This window comes from Patiria miniata, unplaced genomic scaffold (genome assembly GCF_015706575.1).
Source record: "Patiria miniata isolate m_02_andy unplaced genomic scaffold, ASM1570657v1 HiC_scaffold_25, whole genome shotgun sequence".
Classification (NCBI taxonomy): Eukaryota; Metazoa; Echinodermata; class Asteroidea; order Valvatida; family Asterinidae; genus Patiria; species Patiria miniata.
This window is the reverse complement of record NW_024037064.1, coordinates 8,098,213-8,124,052: the sequence shown is the minus strand read 5'-3', so window position 1 is coordinate 8,124,052 and position 25,840 is coordinate 8,098,213. Positions and strand designations below refer to the sequence as shown.

At 38.1% G+C, this 25,840-nt stretch overlaps 1 protein-coding gene across 1 annotated transcript in view; it reads right to left on the bottom strand.

Moving 5' to 3' along the window:
- The window catches only part of LOC119732990, a 56,811-nt gene extending 31,263 nt beyond the window's left edge, over positions 1–25,548 (bottom strand). Inside the window, exons 1-8 of the mRNA XM_038206571.1 lie at positions 25,032–25,548; positions 9,553–10,178; positions 8,892–9,035; positions 8,394–8,573; positions 6,494–6,562; positions 5,689–5,745; positions 4,192–4,218; positions 2,694–2,880 (exon numbers count right to left, since the gene is read on the bottom strand). Of these exons, the coding sequence (XP_038062499.1) occupies positions 2,694–2,880; positions 4,192–4,218; positions 5,689–5,745; positions 6,494–6,562; positions 8,394–8,573; positions 8,892–9,035; positions 9,553–10,178; positions 25,032–25,548 (1,807 nt within the window). The remainder of the gene's footprint in view (positions 1–2,693; positions 2,881–4,191; positions 4,219–5,688; positions 5,746–6,493; positions 6,563–8,393; positions 8,574–8,891; positions 9,036–9,552; positions 10,179–25,031) is intronic.
- Positions 25,549–25,840: the final 292 nt, after the last annotated feature.

The window sequence follows — 25,840 nt, the reverse complement described above, 5'->3', positions numbered from 1 at the left end:
CTCAATGTTTTAACTTACTCCGCGTTTCAACTTACCCCCATCTCCCCTACGTAGCATCATTTTTATTTTGCAAAACAAGCATTTAAGCTTTATGGCAGCAGTTACTATATTAAGTTTTAACATTGTAAAATGCAGATCTAGAAGCTTAATAAAGGTACTTGTGTAATAACGCTGCAAATGATCAAAAGTGCAAGGCACCTCGCGAAGGGATTTTAAAGAACTGTTATCGTGTATACGTATGTAATATAATTAAAATATAATTATAACTAATCAATACTAGGCAAAACTAAGTGCAAAATATTTTTTTTCAATACTAGGAACAAAGGATCAAATAATTGATTTGATATAACAAATAACAAAAATGACTAACCGTAGCCAAATATCCATGTTTAAACAATATTTAAACGAGACATTTTTCATTCCATAATCAGTTAACTCACATAGGCAAAGTTGATCCAAATCTTGATAAAACAAACATATATGGAAGTGTTTGAGAGTATCTCTTTGCAACAATGAGAACATTTGATAAGTAGGATTATTAGAAAATCAACTTATCATCTAAAAGCATCTTTAGTCAAAATGTAATCATTCTTAGAATTAGGCTATACTAGTTGTTTCGCCAAGAATGATCTCGTTAAATGTAATTATAAAGAACTGTACATACATGTGCTTTTGTTTAACTATAAGTAACATCAACTTTAAAACCACTGCTAGTCAAAACAGAAAGTCAGTCACGTTTAATATAGGAACAAAGGATGTCTCAAGTGGTGGAGTTTAAGAAATAAAATGAAATCTCTGCGATGATAAAAGGACTCATTCATAATTGTAAAAACAATTAAAGAAACTATCAATCTATTAGGGCAGCTATTATACTATTTACAACAAAAAAACATATTCAGGTTGCATCCCAGTTTTCCCTTAATAAACGCACCGATCCCGTATAAAATGTTAGTTTGTATGTAATATATTTTGCCAGATATTCAGGGTAACATTTAACAGGTAACATGTGTTTCTCATTGTCAGAATCTCACCATAACACTCTGCTTTTATAATGAAAGAGATACTTTTTACACTTCCTAAAATATTTGAGGGAACCTTTATCTTACATGTATTTTACGTAATAACTGGATTCAAAATACAATTAGCATTAATATTTATAGGCTAATTACAACGATTACATATCGTTACTTTAAACCAAATTCAGTTGTTTTCTATTGTATAAGTTTAAACCATGCTCTATTCTAAGACACACTTTTAAAGCTTTTCGGGTAAAAATTATATACCTAATTAATGTGACTAAAAAGAGCAATGAACTGAAATTAAGTGGCGCGAAAGCTCGTCATTTGAATTATATACATGTGTTATCTGATATGTAATTCAAACTTTGTCCTAAGACACACTCTTAAAGCTTTTCCAGTGCAAACTTCGTCCTCAAAATCAAATATGACATTTCTTGATAAGCATCATAAGCAGCCAACAATCTTTGCAGTCAAATCTGGCAGCTGCATGAAACAAATGAACGAATGTTACCAAGTACAATGCACTTCATCATTCACTGATGAAGCGTCTTTCTCAATGCACAATCCTTATTTCGCGATTTTGAAAGTTGCCGTATCATTTCATTTGTCCTTGTTACAAGAAAAGTTTTACTGTTACGCGAATAATGTAGGTTAATATTCGGAATCACACAAGTCAGTTTTAGCTATTCATTGTACATACTTGGTGCTAGGCTGATTTTTGATTCTGACATTGGAAAAAAAACGAAATAAAACCAGGTCTAAAACTTTGTCTGTTAGACTAAGAGATTAAGGCACTTTTCATTTACTTACAAAAATATGCTACAAATAAGTGCATGCTTTAATTTCTAAAATATTGCTCATATGTATTTCGAGAGGATAAAATCACATGCTGATCCACAATAAGACACTCGTGAAGACAGTTGTCTTATCTGCCAATTGCTCTCCTGTTTAAACATTTTGTCTAATTTATTATCAGTGTCAAGAATTTATCCTTAAAACGACCATCCAATTGTAAAATTAAGCATTAAAATTCTCGTATGTCAACTGGACATTTTTTTTTACAAGTAAATGAAGGTATAATCGCGTTCAATGAATTTTAAACTACGTTATCCACAAAGATAATACTTTCATTACGTGACATAGTGATCGTTTGAATAATGTACGTCTTGACGTTACACTCACACAATAACACCTGACTTACACTAATAATGTAGAAAAAAGAAACATTTTAATCACTCGACTTCATTCTACATTATACAGAGTGATAGTTTAAAGCATCGGCTCACGACACCACTATGTAAAAATAGACGACAGAAATGGCAATCAACTGGGTAGAAACAAATATTCAGCTTATAATGTGACCAAAAAGAACAATCAACTGAAATTTAGTAGCGCGAAAGCTCGTCATTTGTGTGACATTTCCAAAGCAATATCTTGCATAATGCCGAACATTTGTCTTGCAAGAAATATTGTGCTTCTGTTTGGATTGAGTCATTCAGTTACCTTCTTATTCAGCACGATCACTGTGGTCATTTTGTATGATCTCTACAGCTCTTTTAAATTTCATCTCATTTAGTAACTTAACCAATAACTCTTTTGCTTCCTCGTCTGTTTTGTTACTACGTCTGCTACAGACGAAATAGACGTTCAGTAATGTCTTGGTGCGAAAATTACCCTGTTGAACGACATGCCTGACTACTGTGCCTTCCACGATAGTCATCTTTTCCAGGAGTTTTGTCCAGTTGTTACCGGCGTCCAGCAGAACACACAAGGCATGCACAGTTTGCTGTGAGAATCCACCGTAATCTTGGGGCCGAACCTCTCCAAGAGCTTCCTTAGACCATTCTTTGCCAATCTGTTCCTGGGTTAGTTGAAAGTCAGATTCCATTTTGGGCAACTTATAGGCCTATATTGCATAGGCGTAGGGGAGGGGGGTGTCAGGGGGTATTTAACCCTAAATATTTGTCCCAAATATCCCCCCCCCCCAATATTTTGTAAAGACTGCCCTTTTTCATTCAAATGGCCTTTGTTTCACCAGCGGTTCCCCCAAATATTTTGTGAAGAGTGCCCTTTTTTGAACAAGTGCCCTTTTTTTCTGAGCAAGTGCCCTTCTTTGTGCTATCGGCCGTTCCGGGTGTCTTTTGTTGACATTTACGGATGTATCACCCTGAGAAGCGCAGTGTTGTGCATTAGTGTGCAAAATCATCGGTTTTGAACAGCGTCCCCATCGACAGCTGACACCCTCCTCCCCCTGTTTGATTTTACGAAGGCCAAGTGTCTAGAGAAAAAAAAAGTGTCTATATTTCAGCACGGGTGGGCAAGTGCCCTTCTACGAAATCCTCCCCCAATAAATAATGACCTTGCTACGCCACCGAGTTGTGGCTTTGTTTTTAACTGGCTGCATTGAGTTTTTGCTTCTGGTACATTATCCTCCCTGCACTTTGTTAGGTTTGGTTTAATATCAAAATTTGGTGGCTGAAATTGCTTAAAAATATGTGGGGAATTGTGCATTTGAATATTTTCAAGTACTGTGTAGGAAATATTCAATACAAAGAGCAGACGCATGTCTGACAAGCTTTTCTTCATGATACCCCTTTGGAATCATCTTAATGATAATCCAAAAAAAGTTGCAGGGAATTTCCCAATAGGTTACAAGAGAGCCTGAAGCTTAACCCCTATTTTGCATGCTTCCGGAGCCCTTGAATAGTAAAATTGACTTGCAAACAATCAAGAATTTGCAAATACATGTATTTGGTTCATTGATTTCTCAATAAAATCACCCCAACAATTCCTTTGTAAAATTGTTACTAGCATACTAATTTATGGAAACTGATAAATCGCCTGACATGTAAGAAAATATTGTGCAAACAGTGCACTCGCACGTACAGTGTAAAGTGCGGTTAGCGACCTCACGCGGCAAGGCTACAATAATGTAAATAAAGTGGGGCAGAATGAACGCCCTTTTTAAGTAGTTTTAAGGGCATATAAAAGTGCATTTAGTGCTAAGGGTATGAGATAATTGAACAATGTTTTAACGGGGGTTGCAGGTCTTGGCTTCTTGCGGGGCACGTCGCAGAAGCTAAGAAATGCGTACATATTGAGAAGCTGTGTCCGGAAATTTGCTAATTTTGTAATTTAACCTATTGTAATGCGAGAATGTGCCTTATCTTACCTTGCAGTAACCACAGAGATCACCTGTCTTGAATGATAAGAAAAATTATTAATTGCACTTCCTAAAGTGAATGTAATTCAGTTAGATACATTATTATGTGATCGCCACTGGCAAATTTTAATCACTATAGTGTTGTAATCGAGTCCATCACAATGTGCATCACGTAGTCATTCTGCTCAAGCCAATTAGTTACTCATGTTCCCGTCCGGAAATTTGCCTCACCTCCCGGCGACAATGTAATTATGACATACCTAATATTTGTCTCATTATTATGATCTTGGGCAGTTCAGTTCGAGTTAATGAGCTTTTGAATATGTTACAAATACAGATTCCAATGTGCGTTAAGTAGGAAACCTGTACATCCTGGTAATTTATGGCATTTTCCGTACCTTGTTTCGTTATTTTTAATCGCAGAAAAACATCATTTATACATATTTATTAAGCCATAGCAGGCCTACATGTATTACAATTTATACCGATTTGCTGTGCAAATGCAAAATCTAAAAACAATGAATATTTCAAAGACCATTTAAAACTAAAAAATAACCTTTTAAAAGAATGATTCAAAACTGATACCACACCAACAGGATTAGAGAAGAATACGGAAGTCGCAAGGTATTCAAATGAACTGTGACAGATCAATTCTTCTCGTATTCGGTTACTTGTGCATCGAGTGGATTTGTGAATAGACCATTGGTGTGCTCGTTACGGAGCATTTTATAGCTTTGTACTAGATCCACCAGCACTGTTTATCAGAATCTCTTTTCAGAATTTCGAACTGACACTAAGAAAATCGGTTAAAATGTCCGTTTCTCGCTTAAAACTGGGAATATGCCTTCGATGACACAATTTAACAGTGCCATTTAAACGATTATCACAGTGTGATGCATACCAATGATGTCAACAATGTAACATTCGACGACACACAATGATTCCATCGTCGTAAACAATGATTCGTCTACGAGCACGATATAAAAAAATCAACCCGGAGTCGGTTACTTTTCTCGCCTTCCTCCGATATGGCCCAGGCTCGATTCCTACCCGGACCACATGTGGATTGTTTTTTCAGTCCCTACCTAGGTCAGATCGTGGGTTCCCCAACAATATTTCTTTTGAGGGTTTCCACTCCACTTAAATAAACTGTAATTGCAGGTTTTTTTCAGGCTTTCGAGCTTTAGTGCTGAGGAAACTCTTGAGGAATCTTTGGTTTCATTATTAACTAATTTTTTTGGGTTAAAAACCTGTGAAATTGTAGGCTATGGGCCCTTGTGACGAGAGAACGTATCCATATCGAGAGACAAGCATGTTTTAAATAATACAAAGGATTATCTTTCTAGCTTCTGAAGATTGACACGAAGTCGGTACAAGTTTAACTTAGTCCAAATTAGTAGGAGTGTCATCGTAATACAGTAGCATTGAATTTTATGATAGTGTCGCACAAGTGTAAAAAATTATCTTTTTTTCCAGCAAATATTACAAAGCAGTTCATTTACTTACTCGATAGCATACACAAGGACTGTTGTTCTCGGTACACTGTGTTGCTCTCGAACCAGGCTAAAAAAAAAACAGAAATTCAAAAAAATCTGCTGAAACAGATGTCCCGAATATATCCAGAAATTCCAAGGATAGTCTCACTTCAAGTTTCTTAGGGGAACATGATTTGTGTAGGGCACAATTAAGAACCGAACGATTCACCGTGGTCTCCACATTGTGCTAGTCGTCCTGCAGAATAATACAGGGCGAGTCAAAAAAAAAGCGAGACCCAAATGTCGGGACTTTTGTTTGAGTGAAGTACTGCATGTAGCACTTTCAAAATCTAGGATATAAGCGCCCAATTCATAACCTTTTTTTTTAGTACAGGCATCATTCAAATCACTCATGTACTGTTCAAGTTACGAGATTGTAAACACAACCACCGTTTGAAAGTTCTGTTCACGGATCACAAAAAAGGTCTGCGTTCTTTCAGCAAACATTTCACACACATCCTGGTCGTATGTGATTTGTTTTTGTTTTGCTTAAAAAAATCTCTTACATTTTTGTGATCTGTGGACAGAATTTTAAAACAGTGGTTGTGATTAAAATACCAAAACTTGAAAAGTACATAAGTGATTTGAGTGATTCTTGTACTAAAGTACAGCTTAGGAATTGGGCTTTATCCGAGATGTTAAAAGTGCTACATGCAAAACTTCACTGAAACAATGGTCTCGACATTTGGTGTTTTTTTTTTTTTTTTTTTTTTTTTACTCACCTTGTACAAAAGCAATGTCTTTTAAATTTGTTACCTAAAACTGTGTGAACCTACCGTCTGTTGACGAACACGGGTAAGCTTTAAGATTTTATCCACGATCCACTCCCACGTACTCAAGGGTTTCTGTGGTTAATAAAGATAACACAACAGTAATCTATATTTATGGACTAACGGTACCCGAACACCGGAATAAAACAACATTGTTGATTTGACACAGTTGTTCTGATTTGGGATTCAGGAGTCCTTTGTTTTGTTTTTACTATTATTAATTTTCTTTTTTCTTTTTGCCTAAAGTTCATTTAACAAATTTAACATCATAATGTGTGATTCATTTACATAGCAATCACATAATGTATTCTTCCAACATTGTTTACAGAGAGTATATTTCAGGATTATTACTGTCATCTATTCAAATTCTGTTTATTATGATCGGTCACAAGTTGTTTGTAAAATTATGTGTTGCTGTTTCCATCAAGCTCGGGATTCCCTTCTCTGAGATTCAAAGGAACCATTTGAGTTACAATCTGAATAAGCATGCCAATTTCCTAAAATTTGTAACAATGTTCATAACTGTAAACTAGAAACATTAATATCCAGACTTAAATGTAATAAGATTTAAATGTAATAATACTCTGTTTAATTGCAATAGTATACAAACAGTGTTTATGTGGGGCCAATACGCCAACTTGAAAGAAAATCCTGAAACCCAAGAACAAAAAATCCAAAAAATGCCGAGGACCGGCGGTCGTAGGGGAGGTTTTTATATTCCCGAACTGGCTGCTGCTGAATGCAATGGCGGACTGTGCTGTCAATCACAGCGTCAACCGATATAAACAAACCACGTTGCTATGGATAAACTATGGACCAATCATGTCCTCTGACGCGCGTGGCGCGAAATCGATAGCCAATGCGTGTGCTCCAACGCACGCGCGCAGCTTGCATAGGTAGGGATCGTCTTGTGTATTTGTTTACTTTTGCGACAGTGATGTAAACTTAAGTGTAAGGGACGATCGCTAACACATCGGGACCGCGTTCCATAAACTAGATTAAACGCGACGTTTAATCTTTATAAAGTGGCCCTTTTATACCAAAGGTCTCAAAGTTCTTCGCAATTATTACCCTGGACATTGGACGAATGAAGCATTCCAAATACCATCTCAGCTCCCTGGGAGGTAAACAGCTCCATACTGTACAGCTCTTGGGAGTACACACGCGCCATCAAAAGGATAATGATTTGTAACATGAAATAAATGTGTAATGGCCAATATGCAACCAGTTACATAGAATTAGAATGACCGATTATTGGTGGCAAAATGACAAATTATATTGGTTAGCAAGAATTCCCACGTTAGATTGCTGTAATGAACGCACTGATATTTGGTGAGATTACAAATGAATTGGATGGATGACCAGATTAAAAAAATTAAAAGTCAATCGGATGACGAATGACCACTTCATTTTGTTTAGTGTCCCGACAATTAAAACAGTTGAACAAAGAATTTGGATGCAAAAACATAAAATTATCCATGACCCTTGCACTCTTTTACTGAGAACTGGCAAACTGAAATTGAACAGGATTACATAGTTTCTCCCCAGTTAAGGATAATTGCCCACTTCATATATTTTCCAGCATTTTCCCGTTTGATCATTTTTTCGAGGGTGGGCAGGGATATTCTCCCCCCCCCCCCGACCAATTAAATTAACAACGATATGATTTTGCGCCTCTTTTTCTTTTCCCTCCCTTTTTTCCCTTTTTTATTTTTTTGGTTTGCTTGTCCGCAAAAGTGCTTAGAGCACTGCAAGGTATTCCATATATAAGTTGTTTAAAATTTATTGAAATCCTCTTTAGATTAATTGACCTAAAATAGGAAACAAGGTCGACAATAAAATTTTCCGAGTCTTTTTTTTATCTGCAAATGTGTTGGAAAAATACTAAAATTAGGCATTGACTTACTTTTTCGGGGCAGAAGTTAAGAAGAACTTGAGTCTGTCTCCTCAAATCCTCATTTGGAGAATGCTGATCAGTACGAACAGCGCAGTACAACCCTTCGTCTTCCGAATCCCCCATTTTCCGTTTCAGGTTGAACGTTACAGAGTTCTCTTCTTGGACTCGTATTTTTTCCTTATAAATGGTCTAATGAAAAAAAAAACGTTTGAAATAGAAAAGCTGAACGTCAGTGGCGAAGCGTATATTTGTGGCCTTGTTTAGAAAACTATAGAATGAATTCAGTTTTTCAATAAATGTACTTGAAAAAATTATGACAAGTTCAACAATATCAAATTATTAGTAATAATATTCAATTGTCATGTTACGCGCTCAATTATAAAAAAAAATCTGAACCTTTATAGAAAGGAACTTTAACCTCGATATGAGTTACCAATTAAAATCAAGCTTGTAAGTATGAGCTCAACACCAATTAATGGAAAACGGAAATCGAAGCATTAGACAAACCTGTTCAGTCGCTTCTCGAATTGCCCAACCACTGTCAAGATCGGTCACCCTTACAACCAAGTCCCCACTATCCCAGAAAAACTGCAACTTCCTGAAGACGTCCAACATCTCTGACTTCATGCGCTCTTCCTCTCGGAGGACACTCTTTGCAAAGAATTAATAAAATATGGTGAGTTACAAAGGCGATCAAAAGACTTTGATTAAAACCAAGTAAGACGAACCTTCCTATGCGTCAGTTGAAGAGTGCTGGACTAGTCTAGGAATCGGCTTGTCGAGGTTGGCGTTTTATCGCTAGATACAGATAGCCGCACATACAGATAGCATATACTAGATACAGATAGCAGCGCAGTTTATTGCAGGGAGCGCTGAGCAGTTTGAAAGCATAGTTGGGCAAGAAATGGTTCGCAGTTGAATGTCACAACTCAAAGTTGCTTTAAATTGACGACAATAGTTTACACTTCGTGTTAATTGTGCATACCATGTCCACTGTGACAGGTGAGCAGCTTTGTAACCGATTTTTTTGGTGGGGAAAAATGTTTTGCGATATAGCAAATGTGACGCAACATCAAATTAAAGGAAGTCTTGACGCTTGTAATATTGTAAGCACAAACATAATATGCAGGGACGCAAAGTTTTCGATTTTTTTTTAATAATTACGTACCTGTTCAACGCTTTCTTCGTCGTTCCAAACATGGACCCGAAAAGCATACTGGCAACGTCGTTTGTCAAGGAGGCCTCCAAAGGCACCGACCTTCAACCGCTTACTGCTTCCAGGAATAGGTGTGACCACCAGAGTGAAATTTGTGAAATGATCGACCAAGACAAACACCTCTTTCTCTGTGACTAATGCAGGATTGTCATCCTCCCATTGCTTCTCTTGCGAGTCGTCATGATGCATTCTGACAACCAGATTGATGTATCTTTGACCTGTCAAAACAGAGTGGTGAGGGAACGACAGCACTACGCTCTCTTTAAATGTCAACCCTTCAGGGCCGCACTTGACACTTGGTGAAAGCGCGACCTCTGTCGGCTCAACCGCGTCAGTCGGTGGTGCCGTAGGGTCTACATAGATGTAGACTTGCTGAGGAGAGCCTGGAGCTATTGCACCACGCGGGATGGTGAGGTGCACGCCATACTCATCCAGGGACAAGCTTCCCCCCCTCTCGTTGAAGTAACCCATGGCGATGTAGGGTAACTGAAGTCTCCTATCCACCTGCTCGCGTTTAGGTAGATTCTTGTTGACTTCATTTAACACCATTCGGAGATGGCGAGATGTTTTATGTTCTTCTGTAGGTAAAAGAAATAGGAAAAGGGAGACTTTTAAATACTTAACATGAAGAATTGTGAACGTAATCTAAAACATTGAATGTATGGGCAATTCCACCCTAATGGGCAAAAATGTGTGACATTTGAGAAGATCTTTTGAGGTTTTGATAATAAAACTAGGATCGAGGTCTCTAAATTGTCGCTGTAAACATTGCAAGCTTCGAACAAACATCCTCAACTGCAAACGATATAACTGTTTTGGTTTTTTTTTTTAAATACGGGTGGGTAACGAGGGACAGACATTTTTTTTGATCAAGTCACAAAGCAAGCATAACATGTCGTCGCTTTGCTCGTGAAGTAACAAAAACCTCAAAAGTTGACAAAAGTTCATCCCGAGATAATTGCATTTGAAATTATTCATTTTTTCAATAGACATTTTCGATACTTCGCAGTAACAAAATTCGAAAGTGTTTGCATTGTCCGACAGCGTATGATTTGCTCTTTGGTAATTCATAGTTGTTTGTCAAAAATAGTTCTTAATTTAACAGTAATTCATTAATAAAACTTGTTTGCACTTCGTGAGATTATCAATACTTTGGGTCCCATATATTCCCGCATACTTTGTACACAATTTTTGCACTTTGTGATAACATGAAACTGCGGAGGCTTTACTTATGTTGTGCTTTTGTCGACGCAACAAACTTGTTATTTTACGCGTCATACAATATTTGAGTGCGCGCGCATCTGTTCTTTTTCAACATCGTTCGCGCGCGCGTGTATGCTCCCCATAGATATAGAACTTAAAAAACTAGATCGGACGCGCGTATAATACGCGTGTTTTGACAGGACGCTGCCATTGGTCACGTGAATAGGGTCAAAAATGTAAACGCGCATTTCTTCGGCGTGGCGATCACTTGCACTTCTCCACCGATGCTTGCCGTGGTAGGCTAGGAGGAAATGACTTGAAATGGTAGCAAACTGTGCAGCAGCAAAGTGCAACTAAGACGGAGAAAGGGTCCCAGAGGACAGTCTCTCAAGAAGTTAACATCATGTGTGAGTAACTTAATACACAGAATTTATCTCTTGTGACTGTATTTCGAACAAGACAGCTTTTATAAAAAGTAACTCACATGACTCATTATAGGCTACGTTACGCAAGGCCAATGGACTTAAATCACAAGAGTGGGTGTGTAGAAAAATCCCCCATGTGTGATCCAAAGGATCCTCCGAATTTTGTAATAACCGCGCAGGGCCTACTTGAAATCTTGACAGTACATTGTTTTAAAATTTAAGATGGTACTCCTTGCCTGAACATCGACTAACAATTATTTCTGGCCTAACGTCACCCCTCCCCTCTCGTGATTTGCAATAATAGTCCGCTGGGAACAAGGATTGGGAGTCACTTTTTGTTGTAGGATGTGGGTGATTGAAGAAAATGCACAATTCTCCTAGTTTGAACACATCAATGACGTTTGCACTGGAAACAATTTCAAGGCGTAGGCCTATGTGATGATCCGTCGATTTTTCTTTTAATTTGTCCATTGTTAAGAAAGACTTGCCACAAATCTGTTTACTAACTATGTGTTCTAAACAACACGAACAAAATATCAAAAAAATCCACAACATTTGCAATTTCGGGTAGACTTCAGGAGTGTTGATTTACGGTAAAGATATGATGCTGTTTGATCTGTAGTGTATAGTGTATCTAGGCAACTCCCATCTCCTTTTCATTTTTTTTTTAAAGAACACGGATTGTATATCTTGAAGGATAAAGTCCTACAAAAATGTGTGCATTTTGCCAAAACTACAAAAAAATTCAGTCAAGGCTTATTAATTTTACTTCCCAGGTTCCCCCGTGGCGATCGAAAGAGATTAAAAGTTAGGCTTCAGCGGATTAGGAGAAATATTCCAAATGGCAGCAAATGGAATCCTTCAAAGCACGATCGTCTTTGCAGCGACCATTTCCCTGCAGAGTGCTTCAAGGTGGAATGGGGGAAAACCCGTCTGCGTGACGATGCCGTACCGTCCAACTTTGAAGACTATACCCGACTCATTTGAAGCCTGTAAGTATTACAATGAGACTTGGGGCCAGGATAGCTATCAATAATTATTGTCATGTATTTAAAGGCCTATCATGTGCTTTATTTGTTTTATTTCGTAGAAAGACTACAGTCTCGTGTATAGACTTCAGCACGAGAGAGAAAAGCTGCCAACGACAAGGAAAGAACCGACCCCCCCCCCCCCCCCCCCCCCCGTCGAAGATATTGCTTCAGTGCATGGCTGTATCGGCAAATCAAACATCAGCGATAGAGCATGCATACAGTTTACCACCAGAAATGACAGGAAGGCTATATGTCCAAGCTTGAACAGGAAAACAGACAACTCCGGCAGGAAAATCGACGATCATGTCGAAAAAGATCTTATCCGTCAGAGAGGTGGTAAAAGGCCTGAAAGAGGAGCAACTTGTTACTCCAAAGACGGCCGACCAGATGGAAACACAGTTTCCTATTCTGCAATTGGAAGTCACTTTTCTGGAGCTAGGAAAACTGCGCCTTGCTCTACGAATCACAATCATAGTGAACAGATGAAGAAGTTTGCACTGCTTGACGAAAGCGTACATCTTCGTCAGAAAGAAGATTGCACTGCCGACTGTGCGTACAGTGAGGATATAGCTGGCCACGCATAACTGTGCCTCATGCGTGGACCATAGCTAAAATTTAACAAGTTTTGCTCAGTATTTCGTTATCTTCTTATTGTTGCTCCTCAGAAATTGAAAGATTGAATAGCCGACTGTTTGCGTTCATGCATATGAGGATTGAAATTACTTATTCTGGTTCATAAATAATGGGAAGCAATACTCAACTGCTGGTAGTTGCATAGGCTAAACCTTCACATAATTATGCGGATGGTGACAACCAAATGTATTTTTTTCATGAGCCATGATATTCTTGACACCTTGATTAATGGCTATGGATATGGAACTGCCATTTCATCAGTGTATTTATTAGCTAGCGAGTAAGTTTTCATTGTATATAAATTGTTTATTATCTAAAAGTTATTCAAGTATCAGTGTGTTCAGTAATCACAACAGATGACCAGAGATGGTTTTTGTAGTCATCCATTCATTTCAAATTTAATGTTCCTATTGAGGCTAGCAATATTAAAGCAACGTATTATTTCGAGTGCGTGTTTTTATTGTTGCTCATTTACAAAATGATTTTCTGTTATTTCATTTTGATGTTGGTAAAATTAAAAGGAGGGGGAAATCTCATTAAACAGGTTGACATTTTAACTACGCTTTGACATTTGCCTTTGTAAAGATATAAGAACACATTGTGGTTACTTCTCGGTACAAATTAGTATTCTTGGCTGAAAATCAATTACCTTCAACACTGTCGCCAAATTGGCCCCAAATACGACACAGATGCAAACCCATGTGTAACTTTTTGAAGGAATGTGAAATGTCAAAAATCGTAGTTAAAAATGTCAAACTGTTGTTAAGAACTTCAACGCATAGCTGAATTCAGGTGGGGGTGTTGGCGATATTTTTCCGTCCAGCATTCACCAGCTGCCCCTGGCGCGTGGCCCTATTCACGTGACTTTGCAGCGCGTCCATGAAGAACCCAAAAGTTTTGTGCACAGTGAATGGCTCGTTCGAACGCGCGTCCGATCTAGTTTTTAAAGTTCTATATCTATGATGCTCCCATCCTAACGCGTGTATAATTCCTCCGGCCGTGCTCATGAGGTGACATTTTGTCACTGCGTGAGAACAATTTACACTTTTTTACACTTCGTAAAAAGGAAAGCAAAGATTTCAGGCTTTTGTCAAATGTTTGTTTACAATAATTAAGAAAGTAAACAATTTTTCGCTTTGAAATTTTGTCAAATTGTTCCTTGAGACAACTATAATAAAAAAGGCTAGTAAAACTGAAAATCGAACAATCAGCGTTTTTCGAGGTTTTCGTCACTTTGTGCACTTTGTGAGCAGAGCGACGATTTAATGGTCCCCTAATGTTGCTGATTTAAGAAGACTAGTGCAGTGGCACTGTTCGAAAGGGGCAAATGCTTTGCCGCTAGTATTGGTTGCTTGCAGCGTTTTTGAGAACTGTTCATGCAAACAACGCACACAATTCAATGGTGTTCTTTTAACAGGTTGAACGCACCCACGTTCACACCCATACTTGTTTCACATGACTAGTGTGGACTTTCCATTGCTTTCGTGTAGTTAAGAAAAACCAGTGAAAAAAATCATTTTTCTCAAACTGTGAAAACTCTTTCAACCCAATTTGTTTTCTATGATTCCCTTTAGTGTTTCTCTTCATTCTGCTACAGATAAACCTAACCCAAAAATGCCTCTAAACCTGTTTTCCAGAAATGGGGAAACACTGTGTGGACGTGGGGCAAGTCCACACAACGTCGGTGCTACCTACATTATGTGGACGTCTTTTGTTCGGAAGTCCACACTGCGTATGTAAGACAAACTCACCCACACACACACACACTGTCTTTTTTTACTATACGCCTGAGGTCAACTACTGTGTTTTCCTTTGTCCCTCTAATTTAACACTTTCCCATAGACTAAGCACATAACTGTACGATCGAGGACCGGTTTTAACAATAGGCACCGTCGTCCGAGGGTCAAAGGCTCCTTTGTGCTCTTTTTGTTGTCTGTCCTCGAGCGTAATACAATACAAGAGCACACACACACACACACACACCCAAGTTTACGTTACATACCAAGTGTGGACTTTCCATTGCTTTCGTGTAGTTAAGAAAAACCAGTGAAAAAACTCATTTTTCTCAAACTGTGAAAACTCTTTCAACCCAATTTTTTTTCTATGATTCCCTTAAGTGTTTCTCTTCATTCTGCTACGGATAAACCTAACCCAAAAATGCCTCTAAACCTGTTTTCCAGAAATGGGGAAACACTGTGTGGACTTGCCCAAGTCCGCACAGTGTCTCCTCTACCTGGTTTATGTTGACATCTTTTGTTCGGAAGTCCACACAGTGAATGTAATGCCTGTACACACACACACACACACGCTTACATAGGCATAGAAGTGGGCTACTTCCTTTGTTATCGTGTACTAACATTTTCAAACATCGCACACTTATTTCAAAATGCTCTTATTCTAACCATAATTAATTTTCTGGGCTGCAATTTGGACTTAATATCCCTTTTCTAAAACTCTTCCAATTGCGACTAATCAACCCACCTTGGAAATTCCTAGTTTTTGAGTAACATCTATATATCTATTTCGTGAAAAACGTTTGGGGTACCAAAACGGTACCCCGCAAGTCAGTGGGCATTCCTTGTGGGGTACCTCCCATTGTTCCGGTACCCTACAAGGCAGTGTTTGTACACGCGCACACACACACACACACACCCACCCACCCACACACGGGTTTACGTTACATACCAATGGTGGACTTTCCATTGCTTTCGTGTAGTTAAGAAAAACCAGTGACAAAAACTCATTTTTCTCAATCTGTGAAAACTCTTTTAACCCAATTTTTATTTTGATTCCCTTTAGTGTTTCTCTTTATTCTGCCACAGATAAACCTGTTTTTCTAGAAATGGGGAAACACTGTGTGGACTTGCCCAAGTCCACACAACGTCTCCTCTACCTGGTTTATGTGGACCTCTTTTGTTTGGAAGTCCACACAGTAAATGTAATGCCTGTATATGTTTGTTTTACATACGCTATGTGGACATTCCTTTGTTTTCGTGTAGTTAAAAAAACTCGGTACAAAAAGTAAATTTACTTTAATTGTGAAAACTCTTTCAACCCCATTTTTTTCTGTGATTCCCCATAGGGCTTTTCTTTATATTGCCACGGATAAACTTAACCCGAAAATGCCTCTTAACCTGTCTTCCAGAAAGGGCAAAACGTTAAGTGGACACGGCTTAATTAGTCCACATAACGTCAACACAACCTGCATTATGGGGACATCTTTTAATCACAAGTCCACGTAGTGACTGTAAGACAAACTCGCACACACACTCGCACGCTTACACAGGCAAAGAAGTGGGGTACTTCCTTTGTTCTCGTGTACTAAAATTTTGCAACGTCGCACACTTACGTCAAAATGCTTTTATTTAAACCATAGTTAATTTCCTTGACTTTTACCGAAAACGTGTTGACTTGAAATGGAAAAGGCAATTTATTGTCAAATGACAAACAAAATAAGTTTGTTACTAATTGAAAGAATGTGAATTCCTGTACCAAATACATGCGATTCAGAAACACTCGTCATTGTGGTCTCGATATACTTTCTATGTAACGTTTGAAAACGGTCCTTTTGCTGCGTATTTACTAAGCTTCTAATTGTAACAAAGCAAATGAGCATTATGTTCCGTTTTGAGCCACTTCGTGCGTTGTGAATTCATATTCCATTTCTGTTTCACAAAATAAAACAGAACAAACAACAAACAAGCTGTTAACATATACGATATACATCTGCTGTAAACTCCAAAACGTCTACCGTAAACAATCTTGCCGACCGATTCAACGATATTGCGAAGCCGACCCACCAAGAAAAAGAACTTACGACCGACACGCAAAGAAGTGTTGTGTCTAAATTGGGCATATTTCAAATACAAAATTGCCGTTTTCTTACTGAAATACATTAAGAATGGTGGGGAAGACATGCTGACATTGTAACATTTTATCTTCCTTACATCAGCAACCTTTTTTTTACAATGGGTGGTCGCGTATACTGTGCCTCATTTGTACTTCTTACGTGTCTAAATGTTCATTTTTTCCTGTCAGGATTTTTTCGTAAAACAAAATGTTTATTGTGGTTCAAACCATTTCGTGTAAAACTCGCAAAAAGGCTGCAATTTTCCTCTTCGGTCCATTTGGTCACATACTTTCAGGTTAACAGTAATTCTGTTGGCAATTTTTATTCAGAAATGCATTCTCATATTTTGTTCCTGCGTTTTGCGTAATAAGATATGAAATGGGAAAGGGAAGAATAAGTTATTAGCAATATATTTGATTTAAGTACGTACATATTTACGCCCTGATCTTTCCTGACCAATCCAGTACATTGTAATTAAATTGAGCACGTATAGCAGCAGTCTGGCACACAGTTAGTCGCGTTTTTAATGTGGTACTTATTTTGCCCATTCGGGGACGCAAAGGTCTACAGAACGGGTTTTAACCTGAGGGGTCGTGCATGCACGGGCTATAGGGAACTCCTAGACCCTTTCTTTAAAAAAATGTTTAATTCATTCTTTGTAAGCTTCAAAATAGTATGTTATGTAAATAACGTTTGATATTCGACACACGCAAAGAAAACTGTAAATAACAAAATAAAACATAAATAACGAACAGAAAAACAGTATTACTGATAAAGAAGTTACGAACAATTTAAAACAAACTTTTTAAAGCATCTAAAGTATTCCAAACTTATTATAACTTGACCGAGCGGGTTTCTTTATTTGGAAGTTGTCGCTGGTACGTGCATCAAAAATATGTTCTCTTTAGCGTTTCTCTTTTACTTTTTTTTGGCCTTAGAAACATAGACGTACTTTCTTTTTACTGAAAAAAATGCCAACAATAATTAAGTATATCTAAATTAGGCATATTTTAAATACAAAATTGTCGTTTCCTTTATGGAATAAATTAAGATTGGTTGGGAAAAACAAGTTGACACCGTAACTTTCTATCGTTCTTGCATCTACAACCATTTCTACAATGAGTGGTCGCGTAAACAGATGCTTATATCTACTTCTTTCCTGTCAAAATTGTCATTTTTCCCTTTCAAGCTTTTCGTAAAAATATTGTTTATTGTGTTCCAAGCCATTTCGTGCAATACTCTCAAAACAGGCGGCAATTTCCCCCTCAGTCCCCGTGCTCACATACTGTCAGGTTGACAGTAATTTTGTTGACACATTTTTATTTCGGAAATGCTTTCCCAAATGTATATGTCTGTGTTTTGCGATCTCAGATTAGGTTTGTTGGGCCTACTATGGCCAAAACCACGATAAGGACGCAGTTTACCGTTATAATTCACGTGGAATTGTACACAGATGTTACTTACTTCCCCATTCTTTGATTATTAAACATAGTTCATTTTGACACATGCTGTTTAACACGACTGTTTAAGCCGGACAGATATACTTTAACTTTTAATGTTCTAATATAAAATGTTTTCTTCAATGGTAACATTTACTTGCAGGTTTGACTTTCTATTGAATTTGTTTTTAAAAACACTGGAAATGGCAATCATACAATAGGGGGACGCCAAGAGCTGCGGAACACTTTTTCAAACTGGGGTGGGAGGCAACACCAAAAAGGGGCACCTTCCACATGTGTGGAACTCAAGAAACAAATATGGTCCCGTTCATGTTGCTTTAAACATATTTGACGAGGAACAAATTATAAATACGTTGTCCATTTTGCTATTTGTGTTTCTTTTACCTAGTTATGTACAGAGACCTTTTTTATGGAGACAGTGATGGCCAGTTCAGTGACCATTTTATTTGCGAAGAGCATTGTTATTTTTGGGGGACAGTTTTCCATGTTGCCCTGAGAGGGGGCAGAATAATGTTGTGAGCGGGGCACTAATTGTGCTTTCGACGGGCAGTTTATCATCTCGAGAAGTTGTTGCGAGCAGGCTCGGTTCTAGAGCCAGAAATGTTTGCAAGGACGCGTGCTCAAATAAAGACCGGTTTTTTTCTCCTGACACTTAGTCTCCGAAAATAAAAAAGCTGGTGGTGAGGTGGAAGGGTGGGGTGGGCTCGTACCATATTTTCAATGGGCGTGCTCCCTGATCAAATCCTACAATCATGCACACTAAATGAACTAATAGCCTTGCCAGCTATAGCGAATATTGTGGTAGACCGTTCGCATATGACGTCACTTCTAACGTTCGCTACTGCTATTTCATCGTTTGTGGTGTTTTTTGGCATACAATTCGTCACCGACACCACGAAGTAACACTCTACCGTGTTAAACCATATTTTTTTCGATTTTCAGTTTTTTGGATTTTTAAACATTATTCATCAAGGCCTACCATTGCACGAAGTTTCAAAGCTTCAAGAGCTTTACTTTAATAATTACGCTGAGTATCCATGGCAACTTTTGCGCAAAAGTGACAATTTTCGTTTTCACGAAGTAACACTCAAGTTCCATTTACCATTGCAATGCATGGCGCACACTCTGCTCATAAGTGAGCAAAAACGTTTTCACGAAGTAACACTCTTCTTGTAACAAGTTATATGAGCGCGCGCGCGCTGACCTGAAGTTGCATTTTCCTCGTGTTGAATACATTGAAGAGTGTTAGTTCGTGAAAACGAAAATGTACAGTTTCGCAGCCTTTTCGGTTTCACGAACTAACACTCATCTTTTTTCTCTTATTTCTTGTTTATTTAATACACAAATGGGTGAAAAACAGCAGATTTAATAAATTCAATTCATCAAGTGTCCACAACGAGAAACCCAACTGAAAATACTCCGTCGTTTTGACGCAAAGTGTTGTTTTAGAAGGCGTCCAACTTTAGATGCCGTTTTCTCCGATTGTTAGTTTTTACTGGTATGTAGATGGGTGTTACTTCGTGGTGTCGGTGACGAATTGTATTATTGTGAAAGAGGTGTTTGTGCTTTTGAGGGGTAGTTTTCCATTTCGAGAGGGTGCATAGTCTTGTTATTGAGATAGGGGTACTTTTAGGATTGTTTTTAGTTTTTGAGGGCAGTTTGACATAACTAAAGAGGAGATAATTTTAATTGTAGCGCGATCATGTGCTTTCATACATGTGCGTATGAGGGACAATTTTGTCATCTCGAGGCGATAAATTCATAACCGCGGGAGGGGCACTATTGTTGGCCTGGCAAAATCTGAGGGGGGGGGGGAGGAGCAAGTGCCCCCTTGCCTCCCCCCCCCCATATGTGGGACACCATTTCTATATTGTGCACATAAATCATTCCAGTTGGATCTGAAACAAACCTCAGTTTTCTGCTATAGTATTTTATTTAATCAGCAGAAACTCAAACATAATTTACTAACACCACGCCATCAATCCAAACTCTTGCCAGTTTCTTTCTAAAGCTTTAGCACTCCAAGCGTTAAATTAAAAAGGAAAATTCCAAAATATACTTCGCTTCTATGCGAGAGGACGCACGGCTATTGTTTTGTAACAAAAATGGTTGATAAGAAGCGCATACAATTAGTCCTTTTCACTAAAATTATTAAACAGAACTGCAATGACCATTCTTTTTTTTCATATCGAGCACTTCTTAGCAACATTAACGAGCTGACCATGTTCGTTAACGTCATGTGTTCAAAATCAAGATTTTTGTTAGATTCTTCGTCTTTGTTTACATGTCAGCTGTGCCCCCTTTTAGGTACAACATTTGAAACAGGAAAGGGGAAGAATACGTTTTCATTTCAAATGCAAGGTTCTACCTGCTCACGTTCTCATTATTTTCAATGCAACAAGCCGCACTGAGATTATCTATTACGGCTAGATTGTGTACGCACCCCCCCCCCCACACACACACATGCACACACTTTTAAAAATGGCCCATCTGTGGGGAAGGGGTTCACACAATGCCCCCTCCCCTCCGCGTGCTTATGTTATGGCTCAGTCCCTAAGGAGTCAGAAAACGAAGGCATTATGATTAATTTGATATCTTTGAGAGGGTACAGACTTGCGAATTCACGGATGACAGTCGTGCGAGGCTAAGCCAATCAGTAAAGTAACAAAAGAGAAAGGAAAACACGTCAAAAAATGAAAGGAAGCAAGGTAAGCTGGACGTGTGTCTTCTTAGCTTTCTAAAAGGTGTGGGAAAAAAAGAAATTGTGTCAAAGTAAATCATAACAATAACTAATTCTTGTACAGCGCAATAATCTGTCAACAATTGACGCTCACAGCGCTTCACAGAAATACAAATAAACAAGTTAAAATTTAAAAACAGTTTAAAATTATACAAGAAACCTATATGGCTTTGAACGTTATCTAACACAAATGTACGGAAGCTGGAAAATATTCAACGGTGACATTTAAACGTAGCTTATTCAAAACAAATGGTTGTTTATCAGCGGTAGCAGTGAGGGGTTTGGGGATTGTTAAATGAGGCTTCAAAAACTATCCTTTGTGCGTTCATTGTTACAGAGTTAAGAACAATTTCGTCATCGAAAGTTCAAACACGTACAGCTATAGTCAATGATAAGCAAGTTAGGCCGTGCTACGTCTGCATGTGTCACTACACGATAAGTCTGGGTGCAAACTATCATTTATTACCTTTCCCGCTCAACATTTCCTCTTCTGGTGTTACCTAAAAAGAAAAAAAAGTATTTCATTTAGTTCCACAGATTATTAATTAAGACACAATTAGTCCAATTAGTCAAATAGCACGACTTTCATATGGACATTAAAAGACACCGATTGAGAGGCCCGCGTCATTGTTCATTGTAATCAACCTTCTACCCAGACATAAACATCATTAGTGTTTGTTTGTTTTTCAGGACCTGTACATTCCAATTATAAACGAGACTTTTGTCTAAACATTAATGCAAGTGTGTTGAAAAGGGTTCTCGCATCAACATTTAAAACATGCATTAACTTAATCAAACCATTTTACTGATCATAAAGACTCAACTAAAATACCTCTAGTGTGATGTGTGATGACGTCTTAATAACTGATAAAAAGCTTCCAGTAACCATAGATGTGTCTCCTGCTTCAGCTTTGTGTTTATGGTTTTCTGTAGTTTTGAAGAATAATAAAAAAAAAAAGTAGGAAATTGTTTTTGGCTATGATGTGAACTTAACGTAATCAAACTCAAAAATGACGTATAAGAGACTAAATATATAAAAGATATAAAAGCCCCAGTAGCGACCATTTCGATTGGTGAGGCCAATGAGGGTGGCCTGCTGGTCGTGCTTGCTCACTTTAAACGAAGGTCTGGCAAAGCACTGACCCTTTTGGCGTATGTACCTGTACACCCCATGCATTAGTCTGACGCAACTTGTTTCATGTCTAGCAGTGGTGGTCCCAAAAAATTATAACTCTGAGGGAATAATATAGCACAAAGCAACAGTTATTTTTAATGCCTGATAATGTTAAGAGGTCACTGACTTGTTAATCCACGAGCAGACGGTAGTGTGAGGCCTTTAAACAAAGCTGTAAAGTAAAAAGAGAGAGAGAGAAAACACGTGTTAAAAGCGGGAGGAGCCAAGGCTAGCTGGACATGCATCTGTTCATTGGGCAGCATCTTCGTGTGTGGTGAGTGCTTGGAAGACAAACAATTCTGCCCGATCGCCCGATTATAATTATAACTTAAGTAACTAGACTAGAGATTCGCGTTTGTTGTTAAACACGCAATATGGTCGGGTGAACAATTATTTTATGAAACACTGTCCGGTTAAATTATTAATATTTTTATGTAAGAACAAAGTATCAGGAAATTAAATCCTTTCCAGATCAATCAATTAAATTTCAGTAAACATTCCATGTGCACATTTGTTACTTCTGGCTTGTCAAAACGGGATGCGATTACTGATTTAGCTTTGTGAAGTTAATAACGTATGAAAGTTTTGAAAATATAAGTGTATGTATTCATAACACAGAACTTCCGGTTTAATGACATCACAGTATTTGGAAGCAAAATGTGAACATTGTAATGGTATCGTTATTTCGGCTAAGATAGGAGCTATACGACATGGATCAAATGATAGAATTACATTTAAAAAAATGATAGTTGGCAAATTCTAATAAAAAGTAACTTCCGGTCTGATGATGTCATGAATTAAAACCTTGCCAAGTTATCTGTGGTTCATCAAAGAATATCAAGGGTCGATTTGGTTAAATTTGAACGTATGATTTTAAAAGTAAAGAAAAGAAACAATATTTTATGTGCCGTGGGGGGGGGGGGGGCGCCCTTTCGGATGATGACGTCATCACACTGTTTTTGTGTCTGGCATTCCTCAATAAACACTCTCATAATATATGTGTCTGTGGTAAAATGCTTCCGCTTTTGGGTTATATTCAGTTCTTATTGTACTTAAGTAAAGGTCAAGCGGTTTTGTGTTTTGTGATACTCTTTTTTGTTTAAAAGATATAACGCAAACTATTTTGTCAAAATTTGCCCTTAAATCGCTTGTAGTTTGATCCTGATGACGTCATGATGACGTAACAAAATTTATAACATCTTCGTTACATGGTACAAGTTCACGCAAGGTTTTGTGATCATACCGTGAACCGTTCGGAAGAAATGTTGCTTTGTTTCGATGTCAGGCTAACGTCTTCATTTTGAATTCACCTAACTTTGACCTTCCGGTAGACCCGGAAGTAAGGGTTAAGCGAGTTCGCAATTAATGGTTTATCTAAATACAGAAAACAAACATCATTGAATGTTTAGTTCTAGAGTTATTGGTAAAAGTAATTGGTCACTTTTCCACCTAAAATCACTTGTAATTTGACACCTGATGACGTAATCATGACGTCAGAGTAACATGCACCACTTCGGATGAGGGTCGATTTTTATTGAAAGTTATAAGTTCATACCATATACCGTCTAGGAGAAAACCCGCGGCGAAGTATTGTCCGGAAAAGAAAGAAAGAAAGAAAGATCCAACTAGAGGTTCGCGTTTGTTTTTACAAACACAGAGTGGTCGGGCAGACAATTTGTTCATTAAACACTGCCGAGTTGAGTTTTGAATATTTTTATGTAAGAACAAAGAATCACAAAATTAAATCTTTTCCAGTGCAATCAACTATTTTGTTAAAAAAAATGCATCTTTAACGGTGTGATAAATTTTAGAAAACATTTTATGCACACAAACAAATTAATTCTGGCTCGATGACGTCATTATTCAAGAACGGGAAGTGAATATTGATTTAATTCAGAGTGGAGAAATGTTCGTTGTGAAGTTAAATAACGTGAGAAAATATGTAAAAATAACTGTGTGTATCTATAACACCTAACTTCTGGTTTGATGACGTCACAGTACTTGGACATAAATTTTGAACATTGTAATGGTATCGTTTTTTGGGCTACGAAGATATACGACGTATCAAATGACACAATTAAATTTAAAATATTATCGTTATCGTTACCGTATACCGTATGGAAGCAAGTTTATTTTGTTTTGATTTCAGGCTAAAGTCTTCATTTTGAATTCACCTAACTTAACCTTCCGGTTGACCCGGAAGAAAGGGTCAAGTGAGTTCACGTACCCGAAAAGAAATGTTTATCAATTCATGGTCTGATTACAAAAATATAGCATTACTGGTTATGTTGTTCAATATTTATGTGTGAAAGTGATTTGGACCCCTTTTCAGCTAAAATTGCTTGTAATTTGACACCTTATGACGTCATCATGACGTCAGAGTAATATGCACCCCTTAAGATGAGGGTCGATATATATTAAAAGTTACAAGCTCCTATCAAAAACCGTTTAGGAGAAAACCCGCGGAAACGTGCCGTACGGAAATGTATGACAACAATGCCAGACAGTGGTCGGGTTGTGCCCGACCACTGAGTTGGGTGATTGTGTGACGGAATTGATAAAATTGTAACGTACATAGTGTTTTCTTATCCTGCACCGCGATTAATTTCGTTTCTACACAAAACACCGCATAAAAAACGAAACACCGATTTAAAACATAGCCATAACAGGCTCTAGCCATAGATACGCAAGATCTTTGAACATGTAAGTGATCCAATAGTGATCCAGGACAGAGAGCAGGTGGGGTGGGAGCGAATACTGCTCGACACCATGGAAACGATGTTGAGTCATGTCGCTATATACATAAAGAAATCCGGCACGTGATGATAAACACAATAATAGGCGTCCTAGTAGATGTATGTTTGCCAAAAAACAAAACACAACTGTCTAGTGACTTGTCTTCAAGTCTAGCTTACCTGTTACTGGCTCAGCGTAATCCAGAAATGACCCGGTACCCGGCGTTGAAGGAACCTGCTTGATGGGGGAATCTCTGTATCGACAATTATTCACGAAGTGCTCGTAGTTGTTCCCGAAAAGTTTGTATTCATCCTGCGTTTTGTCTTGGTGCATTTTCTTGGCTGTTTCCACGATGGAGAGGGGATCGCTAGGATTTTGGTACTTGTCTCTGGAGTTGTTAATCCTCACCTTGCCATAACCGCCGAGAACGTTTCCAATTGTGTCAGCTCCTATCTCGGGCTTTTGACTGGCAAAGGATGACATTAATCGCGCTTCTCCTTCCAAAATACTGAAATAGATGACAACGTGTTTCATATCTTGGTATCTACCAACGTATATACCCCAACGTGGATGCCTGCCAACCCAGCTGCGGCGGCGGAACTCCAGAATATCACCAAGGTACACTTTGTCATTCAGGTCTTCAATTTCCGCAGAGGTATACCAGTCACTAACAAGCCAACATTTGTTGGCTGCCATGTCTCCGGCCCGTCGAATATCTTGTTCAGGGAATAAAGAGGAATGGGCTGACAATACGTCAGATGCTAAAAAAAAATATGGAGAAATGTCACACTAAAATGTATTTTGTAGATAATAAAATTCCCGTTGAAATAGCCAATCGAAACAAAAATCATGATATTCAGCCTCTCAAGTAAAATTATTTGTTTTAATTGGTAAGAAAATGCATCTTTTGGGATATGATAAATTTCAGTACATACGATGTACACGTACATGATTTTTTTCTCGGTTTGATCCATCCCCCTTCACACAA